General features: G+C 46.8%; 1 protein-coding gene across 2 annotated transcripts in view; it reads left to right on the top strand.

Annotated features, from left to right (window-relative positions):
• The window catches only part of LOC144672721 (nck-associated protein 1-like), a 101858-nt gene that overhangs the window by 67171 nt on the left and 17720 nt on the right, over window positions 1-16967 (top strand). For both annotated transcript variants that reach the window (XR_013574154.1, XM_078534666.1), the window contains exons 21-26: window positions 1777-1995; window positions 7071-7201; window positions 7965-8062; window positions 8502-8595; window positions 12034-12116; window positions 15265-15345. Coding sequence is in view for 1 of the 2 variants with exons in the window: in XM_078534666.1 (XP_078390792.1) it covers window positions 1777-1995; window positions 7071-7201; window positions 7965-8062; window positions 8502-8595; window positions 12034-12116; window positions 15265-15345 (706 nt within the window). In the remaining variant the exon portion in view is untranslated. The remainder of the gene's footprint in view (window positions 1-1776; window positions 1996-7070; window positions 7202-7964; window positions 8063-8501; window positions 8596-12033; window positions 12117-15264; window positions 15346-16967) is intronic.

The raw sequence follows: 16967 nt of genomic DNA, 5'->3' as shown, positions 1-16967 counted from the left end.
TTATTTTATCCACCTTTATCCCCAAACCACACCCCCAGCCCCACAGGGCCATCTGTCACTTGTTTCCATGTTGTGCTTTCATAGAGCGCTGACTCGTTCTACTATTAACACATTCTGCTATTTTACCTTTATGCCACTATCAGCATCTTCTTTAGTCTTTAACGCTACCATTAACACTCCCTTTGTCCAGTGTCCATGACATCTTTGTCAATCTCTCCTCAGCTCCCACCTATCCCTGACCCTCTATTTTGCTCCACCTACTCCAGCCCCTCTTAAACAGTATAAAATGCCTCACATTTCTACCTCTCTTTAGCTCTGAAGAAGAGTCACACAGACTCGAAGTGTTAACTCAGTTTCTCTCTCCACAGATAGCTACCAGGCCCGCTGAGCTTTTCCGGCACTTTCTGTTCTTATTACTCGGGCCTCCTGGTTGAGACAGGCTTAAGTGGGTGATAACTAATTTCCGTCCATTGTTGGCATAGTCCAGAACAACGTCAGATAGATATAAGATATACTAACTGATCAAATAATGAATTAGGGAGACGTTTCACATAGAGTGGTGAGAATGTGAAACTCGCTGCCACATGCAGCAGTTGAAGTGAATAGCAGAGATACATTCAAGGATGTTTTGATATATACGCAAGGGAGAAAAAAAATATAGGGATGTGGGGGCAGTGTGGAACGAGGTAAAGAGTGGGAGGAGGTTCAGTGGAGCATAAACACCAGTATAGGCCAATTGGGCTAAGTGACCTGTTTCTGTGTTGCGAGTTCTGTCTGGTTCTATATTATCCTCTGTTTGTAGCAATATGCCAACCAGAAGTGCCACCTGTTGAGTGTTGTTACCCCTTCAACCTTGGCAAAGAGTCCATGATGCAGGCAAGTCCCAAGAAGAATTTTGCAGTGGAAGAGCAAGAAACATTATTGAGTATTTTGCTTAGGTCAGAGCAGATGTTGGTGAGCATAATGAAGGAGAAGATTGTACAATATCAAAAGGGCTTTTCTGCTCATGGTTTTGTTTGCAAATCATTTTTTGAAGTAAAGTTTTGCCCCTCATGTTTTCACTTACGATAAAGACTAAAGATCTTTGGCTCTTCGTTCCTGTCCATGTTTATTACATTGTTTTTTTAAAAATTATTCCATGGTACGCGGGTGTTGCTGGCAAGACCAAAATATATTGCCCATCCCTAATTGCCCTTGAACTGAGTGGCTTGCTTGGCCATTTCAGAGGGCAGTTAAGAGTCAGCCACATTGCTGTGGGTCTGGAGTCACATGTAGGCCAGACCAATTAAGGATGGCAGATTTCCTTCCCTAAAGGGCATTGGTGAACCAGATGGGTTTTTACAACAATTAATGAGTTTCATGTTCATCATCACTGAGACTAGCTTTCAATTCCAGATTTATTAATTGAATTTAAACTCCACCAGCTGCCATGGTGGGATTTGAACCTGCGTCCCCAGAGCCTGGGCCCCTGGATTATTACTCCAGTGACATTACCACTGCACCACCGTCTCCCACTGTACTAGAAACCTCCTCCTTCCCTCTACATGTTCCTCCTCCTTGCCCAGTTTTCTTCTATGTTTGAAGTCCTATGGGTTCCCAAAGGATTAGGGTATATCCTCAGTGTTTCTCCTATAGTTCAGCTGTTAAGAAGGGGTTCCACGATCTGTTTCCTGCCCAGCCCTTTAGTTAATGCTCTCTTGGTTGAAGCTGTTGGCTCTTTTGTATTAGGCCAGTTGAAGACTGATAGCTTTTCAATTCTTTTATTCTGCCTTTCAGAGCTATTATGCGGCTAACTGGTTACAACCAAGCTACACAGGAGATTTCCAAACCCTCCGAGGTCCTGTCCGGAGTCAAGGCATTCATAGGATTTATACATTCCATCAGCCATTATGTTAACATTGATGTTGCCAGGATTTGCAAGGATGTGTTGTTGCAGCAATCTCAAGCTGTGGATGCCAATGGGGAAATTACCCTGACCACTGCTTACACCAACTGGTAGGTAGAAAGCTCCCTGACACAGAGTAGTAACTAAAATGTGTCACAAATATGGTTTGGACCATTTCTGTTGATCTCGCTGGAGTGCCAGATTTCAGCAGTGTGTTTGCTCCTTTCACAATTCATTGCCGGTGTTCGGTTACAATTTGTGCCATAGTTTTTACTTTGCTAAGTAATCCATTTGCTCTGACGTGAGATATTTGATGTAATATATTTGGATTTTCAAAAGGCCTTTGATAAGGTGCAACATTAGCAGACTCATGATGAAGACCAGAGCATGTGGGAGTCAGAGGGCAAGCGGAAGGATGTATAGCAAGCTGACTACAGAGCAGGAAACAGAGAGGGGGTGAAGGACAGCTACTCTGGGAAGGTATTCCACGAGGAGCAGTGCTGGGCCCACTGTTGTTCACCATTTAGCTCAATAAATTGGAGTCAGGAATTTGATGTGCATTTCAAAATTTGTGGATGACACCAAACTGGGGAACAGAGTTAATTGTGCATTGAGGAGGATGGCGTTAACACACTAGAAAACATGAAATAAACTAGAAGAACGGGCATGTAATTGTCAAATTCATTTCAATATATGTAAGGGCGAGGTGGTGTATTTTGTTACGAACAATAAGGAGGTTAGATACTCCTTGGAAGATACCCTAAATGGGGTAGAGGAGCAGAGGGATCAGATATATGATAACTATCAACGAAGATTAATAAGGCCATAAGCAAATAAACAAAGCACTGGAGTTCATTTCTAAAGGGCTAAAATTGAAAATGAGAGAAGTTGTGTTAAACTCGTATAGAATCTTGGCTATACGACACTAGGTTCTCGTTTCCATATTCTAACAAGGGATATTGAGGCAGTGGAGAAGGTGCAAAGGCAATTCACAAGGATGATACCAGACTGAGAGGGTATATCACTCAAAGAAGATTGAACAGACTGGGGCTGTTTTCCCAAGATAGGAGAAGCTGAGGGGTGACCAGGTCGATGTCTTTAAAATAAGGAAAAGTTTTGATACACATAGGGAAGAAATTTCTGCTTGTAGGACATCCAAAACTAGGGGCCATAAATATAAGATAGATGACTTTGTTTTGGTCTGATGGGTTGACATGATGGGGTGTGATTGGAGTATGATACGATACAATGCGATAAGAAAGTCTTGCATTTATATTACACCTTTCAGAACCTCAGGATGTCCCAAGCTCCTTTCAGCCTAATGAATTACTTTTAAAGTGTAGACATTGTTGTAAAGTAGGAAACATGGCAGCCAATTTGCACACAGCAAGATCCCACAAACAGTGATATTGTAATGACCGGACAATCTGCTTTAGTGATGTTGACTGATGGATAAATGTCAGGACACCAGGAGAGCTCCCCTGTTGTTTTTTGGAATAGTGATATGGGATCTTCCAGCTGAGAGGGCAGACGGGGCCTTGTTTTAACATCTCACACTAAAGGTCTCCAACAGTGCAGCACTCCCTCAGCACTGACCCTCTGACAATGCGGCACTCCCTCAGTACTGGCCCTCTGACAGTGCAGCACTCCCTCAGTACTGACCCTCTGACAGTGTAGTGCGGCACTCCCTCAGTACTAACCCTCTGACAGTGCAGCATTCCATCAGTGCTGACCCTCTGACAGCGCGACACTCCCTCAGTACTGACCCTCCGACAGTGCTCAAGTCTCTGAGGTGGAGTCTTGAACCCACAATACTCAGTCAGAGGCGAGAGTCATGTCAGTGAACCACAGCTGACACATTAATGGGAGTGTGAGGGAGCAATGGAATTAAATAGGATGTGATGGAGTGGGATGGAATGTGAGGATGTGTTGGGATATGACGGGGTGATGGAATGGGATGGAATGTGAGGATGTGTTGGGATATGACGGGGTGATGGAGTGGGATGGGATGTGAGGATGTGTTGGGATAGCGGAACATGATGTGATAAGATGGGGGGTGGAGATGTGATGAGATATATGATATGATATGGTATGAGGGTGTGTTGGGTGCAATGGAGTCACATGGGCTATGTTGGGATATGATGGAGTGTGGTGAGATTTTTTTAAAAATTCTTTCATGGGATGTGGGCATCGCTGGCTAGGCCAGCATTTATTGCCCATCCCTTATTGCCCTCGAGAGGGTTGCGTTATGCTGTCTTCTTGAACCGCTGCAGTCCATGTGGTGTAGGTACACCCACAGTGCTGTTAGGGAGGGAGTTCCAGGATTTTGACCCAGTGACAGTGAAGGAACGGCGATATATTTCCAAGTCAGGATGGTGAGTGACTTGGAGGGGGAACTTCCAGGTGGTGGTGTTCCCATGTGCCTGCTGCCCTTGTCCTTCTAGATGGTAGCGGTTGCAGGTTTGGAAGATGCTGCCTAAGGAGCCTTGGCGAGTTGCTGCAGTACATCTTGTAGATGGTACACACTGCTGCTACTGTGCGTCAGTGGTGGAGGGAGTGGATATTTGTGGATGGGGTGCCGATCAAGCAGGCTGCTTTGTCCTGGATGGTGTTGAGCTTCTTGAGTGTTGTGGGAGCTGCACTCATCCAGGCAAGTGGGGAGTATTCCATCACACTCCTGACTTGTGCCTTGTAGATGCTGAGACAGTATAAAATAAAGGGAGAAACTCTGAAGGAGGTGCAGGATCAAAGGGTTTATTTGCATATAAGTCATTGAAGATGGCAGGGCATGTTAAGAGAGTAGCTAATAAAGCATTTGGTCTGTAGGTTTTATTAATAGGGGCATTGAGTACAAGAGTAAGGAGGTCATGTTGAACTTGTATAAAATACTAGTTCGGCCTCATCTGGAGTACTGTGTCCAGTTCTGGGCACCATATTTGAGGGAGGATGTGAAGGCATTGGAGAGAGTACAGAGGAGATTCACAAGAATGATTCCAGGGATGAAGAACTGTAGATATGAGGATAGATTGGAGAGGTTGGGACTGTTTTCCTTGGAGAAAAGAAGGCTGAGAGGAGACTTGATAGAGGGATTCAAGATCCTGAGGGGTATGGACAGGTTAAATAGTGAGAAACTGTTCCCACTCAAGAGAACATCAAGAACTAGAGGGCACAGATTCAAAATAATGGGCAAAAGGAGTGAGTGATGTGAGGAAAGATTTTTAACCCAGAGGGTGGCTGGAGTCTGGAAGGTACTTCCTGAGAGGGTGGCGGAGGGAGGTTCAATCGAGGCATTCAAAAGGGAATTCAGCCTGAGGATTGAAAACATCCACCTCAATAATTGGCCACTTAAGGGTCTCAGTTGATGCAAAGGTGGGCGGGAGCCCGGTGAGAAGGCCATCTGAGGAATTTTACGCTCACCCCCACTACTGATGCACTCATGGTGGAAGGTAAAATTCTGCCCTTAGGTAATTTGCCAGATTGGATTTATCCTGCTTTTTGTGGACAGGACATAACTGGGCAATTTTCCACATAGCCGGGTAGATGCCAGTGTTGTAGCTGTACTGGAACAGCTTGGCTAGGGGCACGGCAAGTTCTGGAGAACAAGTCTTCAGTAGTATGCTGAAGCCTTGAGTGACATGATGGAGTGTGATTTAGTGTGGTGGGATACGGTGGGCAGGGCGGAGTGCCTGGGGGAAGCGGGCGGAGTGCCTGGGGGGAGAGGGCGGAGTGCAGAGGGGAGTGGGTGGAGTGCGGAGGGAGCGGGTGAGTTGCAGTCATGGGTTCCTCCTTTGCCATCACTCAGTTTGTTACATCAGTTGCCTGATTCACTCAGACTTCCATCAGTGTTGCCCACACATCTTTGATCCTTTCAATTAAAAACTTGTGAGCATGTAAAAATTAGACTCCAGTTCTATCCTTCACCATCTCCCTATCCGGAATAGAACATTCCATACAATCTAAACTTAAAACTGGCACTCGTTATGTATCTGTATCCCCTGATGTTCAAGGGAGTTCCCAGACCAAGTGCACCACACCATACAGCGTGGCCTTTGAGTTCTCTCCTAGGTAATGGAAGAGGAGCAAGTGTGGTTGGTGGGAGAAGTTAATTTAGGGTCTCTGTATATTGAACACAATCTCAGGACTGAGCATTGTCTTCACTAACACTATATCCTCCAAAGATTCTGCAGATACAGGTACTGCCGCTCAATGACCATCTGTATCTCTCTTATTCACTGACATGTGGACCTACAGGTACTCATTGTCCGTCTGTATCTCTGTCATTCACTGACATGTGGACCTACAGGTACTCATTGTCCGTCTGTATCTCTGTCATTCACTGACATGTGGACCTACAGGTACTCATTGTCTGTCTGTATCTCTGTCATTCACTGACATGTAGACCTACAGGTACTAATTGTCCGTCTGTATCTCTGTCATTCACTGACATGTGGACCTACAGTCACTCATTGTACGTCTGTATCTCTGTCATTCACTGACATGTGAATCTACAGGTACTTATTGTCCGTCTGTATCTCTGTCATTCACTGACATGTGGACCTACAGGTACTCATTGTACGTCTGTATCTCTGTCATTCACTGACATGTGGACCTACAGACACTCGTTGTCCATTTATGTCTACTGCCATTCAATGACCAACTGTAATGCATGACTCACACCAGTGGTCAGTGACTATACCAATGGTTATACCTTATCTTCATAGCTGTTGCCAAAGAGGTGAACCCAAAGGAAGTTCCGCTTAAATTAAGAATGAGCTCTTTATAATGACAATGAATTCTCTCAATTTGTGCAACCTTAGAGCATAATCAGTTTAAACCAGATGCCAGCTTACTCTTGTATTGTTCAGGCAGCTTCCTTTCAGTGTAAGCTATATAAGGAGTTCATTCCTATTGGTCACATCGCGATTTGAAAGCAGCACAGTAGTTGGATCCAAAGTTGGCCATGGGGTCGGTGCTTTGGCTGTGGTTTGGTGAGAGGAATCTGGTTAAGCTGTCCGTGCCTGCTTTGGTTCAGGGACTGAGCATCACCTGTGGTCTGTTTAGGGTCAGTGAGACCCGATGGCTCAGCACTGGTCGGTTTGGCTCTGTGGATGCATGACCTAGATAGTGCCAACCTTCGGTCTACATTTCACATGAGGTTCACATCGAAATGACTCTCCTTTTATAGGTACTTGGAGAGTCTTCTGAGGCAGACCAGCACTGGAATAATCATTCACTCCCCTGCCGTCAGGGCGTTTGTGAGCATGCCTGTCGAAAATATGCTGGTATTCAATGCTGAGGAATATTCCGATGTTTCAGGTTTGTGAATAAGCTGCGATTAATAATTAATCATAGTTTACAGCTACAATATTGACACTGAAATTTGCCCCGAATCCACCATCTGGTGCAAAGGTTTGAGGAATTTCAAGTGCAAATGATGCACTATCTTTTGCACTAAATTTAAAAAAACATTGACCTGCCCACAAAACTGGCCATTCCCCTCGATTGTACGAATCACCATAGTGAGTCTCTCCTCCTCACTCCGATATGAAAGCAAAATACTGCGGATGCTGGAAATCTGCAATAAAAACTGAAAATGCTGGAAAAACTCAGCAGGTCGGACAGCGTCTGCAGAGAGAAACATTTCAGGGCCATGACCTTTCCCTCAAGGGCCTATTCAATTCCATTTTAAACCATTCATGCCCCACCCCTAACACTGCTCACCACCCCCCGACACTGCTCACCCTGCCCCCTGACACTGCTCACACCCCCTGCTCACGGGAAAGGGAAACAGCCCTGAGGCCAAGCACTAAGAGGAGGTGTCCGGAGGTCAGACTGTAGTAGTTTAAGCGTGCGGTGTGGGTGGACCTTTCTGAGGGAGGAAATACTGGACCTGAGGGTGATGCTCACTATCATAGCTCTGGGGCATCAACCTTTCCCACCAGTGATCCCTGGGATCCAGCAGGCGTGCTCCATAGCCCTCGAACTTCAGTGACTGACCCGTGTACTCCTGCCTACCCCCTCTGATCGTTCACTTTTGACTGCGAGACCCTTGCTCCTGATTCCGATCTTAACTTTGCAGAAATGCAGGCGTTGGCCGAGCTGATTGGACCATATGGGATGAAGCACCTGAGCGAGCACCTGATGTGGCACATCACGTCCCAAGTGAGCGAGCTGAGGGTAAGATACGTGCCACCCGGCCCTCTGATGCACTCCTTGGCGCGTGTACCCCCTGGGGAATGATGCCAGCCACCCAGTGACAACCTTCAGCAGCTCCCTGGGTGCAGTCAGCCCGGGTTCTGTGGGTAGGCCTGTGCCATCTGTTGGAGCAGGAATTTGAAATCTGAATGGATATCGGATTTGTTATTTCGTTGGGGGGGAGGGGAGGCGGGTGGGTAGCTGGGCAGGCTGGGGTTGGGCAGGGTGCGGGGGGCACACTGAGGGTAGCAAGGCTGGCAGTACAGACAAAGCAGGCCCTAGCTGAGCAAGGTGGGTCAATTGATAGCGATGACAAGCCTGGCAAGACGGTGTAGTCAGCAAGATTGTCAAATTGAGATGGGGAGAGAGAACATGGCCTCAAGCTGGACAAGATCTCACAACAGGAGTTATGTTTAAACAGAAATTGGTGGTGGAGAACATGGACATCTTGGCCCAGGTGAAGTCCAATCTTCAGAAGCCAGACTTTATGACACAACTCGCAAAGCGGCTAACCTGTGAGTGCTATAACACTACCTGTCTGATAATTTATCAATTCTACATTTGTTATATAACCTTTCAGTTTGATGTGTTGTCTATCTGTCTGCTACTTTGACCGTTTATCCCTCAGATATTCTACATGCCTCACACAGTGCTGCCTGATAACTTGCATTCTTCTTCCGGCTTCCCCCATTTCACTTGGGCTCACCACCATGCTGGTTGATCACCCTCCTCCATTTCCTCCTGTCAGTCACCCATTCCTATTCCAGTCCCACTGCATTTAAGCCTCTCGCCACCCGCAGCTTTCCATCTGGTCTAAGGCCTTCCTCTTCTCCTTCCTGCCAGTCCCATCTCCAAAACTTGCCTCAGCACATTTCCTCTCTCTCTCTCTGCAACAGATGACCATCCCACTTCAGTCTCTTCTTGGCTACTTTCTTCGATGCTCCCACAATCTTCACTGATCCCAGATGTGCTGATTCCTGATCTCGTCCTTACTCTTCACTCCACACGTCCATCTCAGCATCTCATTGCCATCCACCAAATGATGGTCTGATAATGTGTCTATAGGTTATGCTCTCTGTCTGTTGGGATATCTGTTTCTGATTCATGATGTACATTATCTCTGTAATGTCTCAATCTGCCCAACAAGTTACCTGTGCAGTCCATTGTCAGATATTTTGCCTTCCTGACACAATACCTGTCTGATACTGTACCTGTTGGGTCATCCCCTGTCCAACACTTGGTTGAATACATGTGCTGTCCAAAACTAGGTCTGATACATTGCCCAGGACTGTAGCACTCCGAAACTTCACTTGTCAGTACATTATCTGTCTGACACATTAGCTACCTGATACTTTGCCTGCCTAAAAGATTCCTTCTCAAAACCTTGCTTGCATAAACTTTACTTTACAATGCGTTCCTTGGCCTGAAGTGTATCCTGCTTGATATGATGCATTTCAATGCGTTACCTGACTGCTTCACGATCTGTCTGTTTTTGATATGACTTTGATAGATTCGGGGAGAATCGAACTGATCAATTTGTTTCCATCCCAAAAAACAACCAGTTACGGCAGTCGCTTTTATTATTAACCCACAGTCTGCTGTCATTTCCAATCAATTGCCTCAACAAATCTGCAGTGAAGATCGAGCTGGAGTTCAAAGTGTTATTGAGAACTTGCTCCATTCGGACGCTAATGTAAACTCACTTTATGAAGTAGAGCGAGGCAAAATGTTCAGCTAATTTAGTGGGAGTTGTATTCTGTATCTAACCCCGTACTGTACCTGCCCTGGGAGTGTTTGATGGGGACAGTGTAGAGGGAGCTTTACTCTGTATCTAACCCCGTGCTGTACCTGTCCTGAGAGTGTTTGATGGGGACAGTGTAGAGGGAGCTTTACTCTGTATCTAACCCCGTGCTGTACCTGCCCTGGGAGTGTTTGATGGGGACAGTGTAGAGGGAGCTTTACTCTGTATCTAACTCCGTGCTGTACCTGTCCTGGGAGTGTTTGATGGGGGCAGTGTAGAGGGAGCTTTACTCTATATCTAACCCCATGCTGTCCCTGTCCTGGGAGTGTTTGATGGGGACAGTGTAGAGGGAGCTTTACTCTGTATCTAACCCCATGCTGTCCCTGTCCTGGGAGTGTTTGATGGGGACAGTGTAGAGGGAGCTTTACTCTGTATCTAACCCCATGCTGTACCTGCCCTGGGAGTGTTTGATGGGGACAGTGTAGAGGGAGCTTTACTCTGTATCTAACCCCGTACTGTACCTGTCCTGGGAGTGTTTGATGGGGATGGTGTAGAGGGAGCTTTACTCTGTATCTAACCCCGTGCTGTACCTGTCCTGGGAGTGTTTGACGGGGTCAGTATAGAGGAAACTTTACTCTGTATTTAACCCTGTGCTGTACCTGTCCTGGGAGTGTTTGACGGGGTCAGTATAGAGTAAGCTTTACTCTGTATCTAATCCCGTGCTGTACCTGCCCTGGGAGTGTTTGACGGGGTCAGTATAGAGGAAGCTTTACTCTGTATCTAACCCTGTGCTGTACCTGTCCTAGGAGTGTTTGATGGGGACAGTGTAGAGGGAGTTTTACTCTGTATCTAACCCTGTGCTGTACCTGCCCTGGGAGTGTTTGATGGGGATGGTGTAGAGGGAGCTTTACTCTGTATCTAATCCCGTGCTGTACCTGCCCTGAGAGTGTTTGATGGGGACAGTGTAGAGGGAGCTTTACTCTGTATCTAACCCTGTGCTGTACCTGCCCTGGGAGTGTTTGATGGGGACAGTGTAGAGGGAGCTTTACTCTGTATCTAACCCCATACTGTACCTGTCCTGGGAGTGTTTGATGGGGATGGTGTAGAGGGAGCTTTACTCTGTATCTAACCCTGTGCTGTACCTGTCCTGGGAGTGTTTGACGGGGTCAGTATAGAGGAAGCTTTACTCTGTATCTAACCCTGTGCTGTACCTGTCCTGGGAGTGTTTGACGGGGTCAGTATAGAGTAAGCTTTACTCTGTATCTAATCCCGTGCTGTACCTGCCCTGGGAGTGTTTGACGGGGTCAGTATAGAGGAAGCTTTACTCTGTATCTAACCCTGTGCTGTACCTGTCCTGGGAGTGTTTGATGGGGACAGTGTAGAGGGAGTTTTACTCTGTATCTAACCCTGTGCTGTTCCTGCCCTGGGAGTGTTTGATGGGGACGGTGTAGAGGGAGCTTTACTCTGTATCTAACCCCGTGCTGTACCTGTCCTGGGAGTGTTTGATGGGGATGGTGTAGAGGGAGCTTTACTCTGTATCTAACCCCGTGCTGTACCTGTCCTGGGAGTGTTTGATGAGGACAGTGTAGAGGGAGTTTTACTCTGTATCTAACCCTATGCTGTACCTGTCCTGGGAGTGTTTGATGAGGACAGTGTAGAGGGAGTTTTACTCTGTATCTAACCCTGTGCTGTACCTGCCCTGGGAAGATAGGACAGCGTACAGGGAGCTTTTGATGGAAGCTAAGTTTACAGTGCTGAGCATGTGAGATTCTCCAGCTCAATCTCGGGTTCTGCTCTGCTGGGTTGTACTGATGTCTGTTTCCTAACTCGGACACCCAATACTTTGCTCTTCAGAATATTTTTTGTTTTACATAAAGCCTCTTACAAAACACACAACCCCTACGTGGGTTGTGTAGCAACTCTTTGTGTGTAACAAATTACATAGCTAGTTTTATAAAGCAAGAGACAGTGGAATGATCCTGGTAGGTAGGAAAGGTTCACCTACGCCTGGGAGTTTAATACAAAAATCATTGTCGAGGGACATGTAGGAGTAGAGAAAATTAGCATTTCAATAGGTGGAAACAGTTTTGCAGTGTTGGTATTCTGCATCAATATAAGTGCAGCTGAACTCCTCCTGCACCGAGTGCGATAGTAAATGTGGCCCTGTCCTCAGTTCCCTAGCAATTGTTCTCATGACCTCTTTGTGTTCCAGCTGCTGACAATGTTCTGAAGAGGATGACCATTATTGGTGTGATCCTGAACTTCCGATCTATGGCACAGGAAGCACTTCGAGATGTAAGTGGAGGCACTTCCTGTCCGTTACTGCACTGGGGATTAGGCGCTGTAAAGATAAACGAAAGGAGGACAGACTCAGTAAGAGCCCACCTTGGCTCACAGGCACTGCACACACATGGTGCTGACTGCACTCAGTTTGAGTTTTACTGTAATCATTACATTACATAGAATCGGCCGTGCAGAAATAGTCCATTTGGCCCAACTGGATTGTACCAGTCTTTTTTCCTTTAATGGGATGAGGGCATCATTGGCAAGGCCAGCATTTGTTGCCCATCCCTAATTGCCCTCGAACTGAGTGGCTTTCTAGGTCATTCAAAAGGGCAATTAAGAGTCAACTGCATTGCTGTGGGTCTGGAGTCACATGTAGGCCAGACCAGGTAAGGGTGGCAGATTTCCTTCCCTAAAGGGCATTAGTGAACCAGATGGGTTTTTACTACAATCAATGATAGTTCCATGGTCACCATTGCTGAGACTAGCTTTCAATTCCAGATTTATTAATTGAGTTTAAATTCCACAAGTTGCCGTGGTGGGATTTCAACCCATGTCCCCACAGCATTAGCCTGAGCCTCTGGATTAATAGTCCAGTGATATTACCATACACCATCATCTCCCCATTTAGATTCCACACAAGGCTCCTCCTACTAGAATTACCTCTTCCCATTCTCCCCCTGTATCTCTCTGTCTGTTCCCTTCTTCCTCATGTCTCTTTTTTTGTTCTGAACAATGTATAATTTTAAGCTGAATTTATATATATATGTATATATAATACATTTGTGTGTTGAGAAAGGTAAAAATGGTTTCAGTTTCATTTTAGTTTTGTTTATGAACCTTGGTGCCTGGGAGTCTGGTTAGACTTGCGGCTAAAAGGTTTCAGGTCTTTTGGGTTTGTTTGTGTATATACATTTTAATCAGGTTTTACAACCTCTGAAGTTAAAGAGATGGTTTAAAAGGGGTTGAAAGCTCAATGATTCCAGGAATAAAACAAAGTAGAAAAGCCTTACTGTTATCTTGCAACAGTGATCCAGTGACACGCAAAACAAAAAAGACAGGAGTTGAGGGAGGGAGTGTTCAGCATGTGTGTGTCAGAGAGAGAGAAGATAGGGAATTTAAGCTCTCTTAGAAGGAAAACTACAAGGCTATTGGGACAGTAATTAACGGAATAATCCATTGTAGGACTCTGTAAAATGATCAGTTTAGCAGAGGTGTCACTGGAAGACTGAGTTCAGGGAATTCATTTGTTTGCTTTGCAGTTGAAGAGACAGTGAGTTTAGAGTGCGATTTTTGGGTCTTTCGGGGAGAGACGTGAGGTTGGGTGAGAAACGTCAAGTGAATGCTCAGGAATTCACCAGGAGAAAACCGTTTGCAACTGTGCCAGTCCCAAGCGAGAAGCTTTTGTGTCTAGCTAGTGCTAACTCTTCACTAGTTTGTGTGTCTGTAAAGATATTGCTGGGGTAAAGGAATAGTGTGAATTTGAATCATCTTCTTGAGTTTGTATCGAGATCTTTCCAACCATTTTGCCTGGTGTAATATCGTTCACTTTTCTTGTTTTAATGAATATTTTATCCTTTGCATTAAAAGTTAATCAGTAGACTCCTGTGAATTTGCTCAGTAACTTTCCTCCACGGTTTCTAAAATAAAGTTAGAATCGATGAAGCCAGGTTTCGCTCTGGGATCTGAGTATTAGCGTCAGCTGGGATCGTAACAGTGTGTTGAAGCTTCTAACCATGTTCTGAAGAGATTATTCCAACACGCTCCTGGCTGGCATCCCACATTCTACCCTCCACAAACTTGAGGTCATCCAAAACGCCTTAAACCCACTAAGTCCCATTCGCCCATGACCCCGGTGTTCATTGCCTACATTGGGTCCTGGTTAAGCAACACCTCCATTTTAAAATTCTCATCATTGTTTTCAAATCCCTGTCGGGCATCATCCCTCCCTATCTCGATAACACCCAGCAGCTCTGCGAGCCTACAAAATTGGGGAGGTGGCGGCATAGTGGTGTTATCCCTGGACTAGTATTCTAGCGACCCAGTGTAAGGCTCTGGGGACCTGGGTTCAAATCCCACCACAGCAGATGGTGAAATTTGAATTCAATGAAAATCTGGAATTATAAGTCTAATGATCACCATGAAACCATTGTCAATTGTTGTAAAAACCAATCTCCTTCCACTAATGTCCTTTAGGGAAGGAAATCTGCTGTCCTTACCTGGTCTGGCCTACATGTGACTCCAGACCCACAGCAATGTGGTTGACTCTTAAATGCCCTCTGAACAAGGGCAATTAGGGATGGACAATAAATGCTGGCCTAGCCAGGGATGCCCACACCCCATGAACAAAATAAAATCTCTGTGCTCCTCCAATTTTGGTCCCATGAGCATCCCAGATTTGTAACGCTCCTCCACTAGCTCTGGAATTCCGCCCCTAAACCCCTCCCACCTCACTTTAATGCAGTCCTTAAAATCTTGGCCAAGAGTTTGGTCATCTGCCCTAATATTTGCTTATGTGGTTCAGTGTCATGTTTGGTTTGATAATGCTTCTGTGAAGCACCTTGAGATGTGTTACACTCTTAAAGGCGCTGTTATATAACTTGTTGCTGTTGTGTGCCTTAAGCCTCACCCCCCCTTCAAGTACATCAATTGATCTGTTTCGTCTTCCAATTAATAGCCACTTAAGGGCCTTGTTCAGCCTCCACATGCAGCAGGGAAGGCAGAGGCATGATGGGCTTTCACTGCATGAGTTGCTATCTGGCAGGAACATAGGAACTTCCTTTGGGGGGTCCATTGTTCCCATCGGAAGCAGCCCATTATCCCCTCCTCCCCCCAAGATCAGTTCTTCCCCTTAACCCTCCCACCTGGACTCTCTAACCCAGCCCCCTACACGCCCTCACTGGAGTCCCTCAGCCAGGCCCAATTAAAATCACAGACTTACCTCTGACTCCAGGCCCCCTGACTCTCCTACCGTGGAGCCTGCCTGTAGTTCCAGCAGTGGCCACCTCTCGATCATGGGCGCTGCTGGGACCACGGAGCTACGGGCCAGAGGGATTGGCTGAGCGAGGTGTGGCCCCGCCCAGCTCGCCGCCCTGCTGGACCTTCCGGGGAACTGAACTTGGCAAACATTGAGCTCACGTTGTTTCTTGTCCTTTGGCAGGTTTTATTGGGTCACATCCCATTCCTCATGGGCTCCATTCAGATCCTGAGTGACATCATCAGCCCCGCCACTGACACAAAGGTATGAGGGGTGGGGTAACATTGTGGGGGGAGGGAGGGGTAGTCGGGAGGGCACAGTTTCACTTCATCTCATGCCAACATTGGTGTAAGTGGTCTTTTATGCTGTTTCTCAGGTTTTCCAGTGGGGTTACCCCATGGGGATCAGATGAATGGCAGAGAAACTTTTAGTCCAACACGATTGCGCAAATAAAGCACTGAACTAGATTTTGGCTCGATTACAGCATTAAGGGTTGCGGGACCACGTGAGGTAGATTAAGTTCAGTTACAGATCAGCCACGCTCTCACTGAATTGCCGAAAAAGCGTGAGGGGCTGAATGTACTGCCCTACTTCCTCTGGTGAAACCTACAGAACAGGTTTCATCACCAGTCCACCAGCCTGTGTCGAGGTATCTTACCTCCTGCAGGCCATCGGTTGAGACTACAACTTGCCTTTAGTCAGCCCGCTTTCCACCCCTGGTGGCTAGCCACTGACCTCCGCTGGCAAGTAAATGCTCATCGGACACAGGATGGAGCTGGGCATGTATTGGCCGCTACGGTTGAAGAGCAGGCCAATAATCTCCACACAGGCTCACTCATGGAGAAGGGTTGCCTGGAGAGTGAAGGATCCACTGCAGCCCCTTCGGGGAAGGACAGGCGAGGGAACGAGAGGTGTAAAACAGCGAAAAGAATCACTAAAACCCAGCGTGGCATTTGCTTTAGAGTCGACCCTGGATCTGCCCTGGCTGAATCTCTCTCCAGCCCTGTTGGAAACCCTGGCTTGTTTGCGCCCACCACTCAATACACCCACCCGTGAACACACCCACCAATTGGTAGCTCAGGAGACATCTCGAGGAGTGGCTGTAAAATTGTAAGGGATGGGACGCCAAGGTAAAGGCCTGGGACCCAGCATTCAAACCCCTGTTGGATGGCGACAGAAGTGTAGCATGTGCTTGCAAAGGGGAGGATTGTCATAGAATCCTAGGAAGTTTACAGCACAGAAAGAGGCCGTTTGGCCCATCGTGTCTGTGTCAGCCGAAAAATGAGCCCCCCCAGCCTAATCCCACTTTCCAGCATTCGGTCCATAGCCCTGCAGGTTACAGCACTTCAGGTGCACATCCAGGCACCTTTTAAATGGGTTGAGGGTTTCTGCCTCTACTACCCTTTCAGGCAGTGAGTTCCAGACCCCTACAACCCTCTGGGTGAAAAATCTTTCCTCAAATCCCCTCTAATCTTTCTACCAATCACTTTAAATCTATTCCCCCCAGTCACTGACCTCTCTGCTAAAGTAAACAGACCCTTCCCATCCACTCTAGGTGGCCATTGCCATGGGTCACACTGGACTGCCGTTGGTTATGCCACTCAAACCTGTTTGGCAGTTGAAGCCTCTTGATTTTGCCCGTCTCCTGACTCACTGCAGGCACTGCCCCGCAGTCATAGGTACCTTCAGCTATTAGTGCCATCTTAGCAGATGTGGTCAACTGGGCCATGCCAGGCAGGGGAGGAAGTCTCTGAGAAACATTATTGAGCCAGCAATGGCTTCACTGCCCACTCCTGTACCACTGCCTCTGGTGTCCACCAAGGATCTATCGATTCCCCCTCCTATTTCTCATCTACATGCTGCCCCTCAGTGATTAACAGATTCCT

Source organism: Cetorhinus maximus, chromosome X, assembly GCF_964194155.1.
Source record: "Cetorhinus maximus chromosome X, sCetMax3.hap1.1, whole genome shotgun sequence".
NCBI classification, from domain to species: Eukaryota; Metazoa; Chordata; class Chondrichthyes; order Lamniformes; family Cetorhinidae; genus Cetorhinus; species Cetorhinus maximus.
This window is presented reverse-complemented; position numbering and strand designations above follow the sequence as displayed.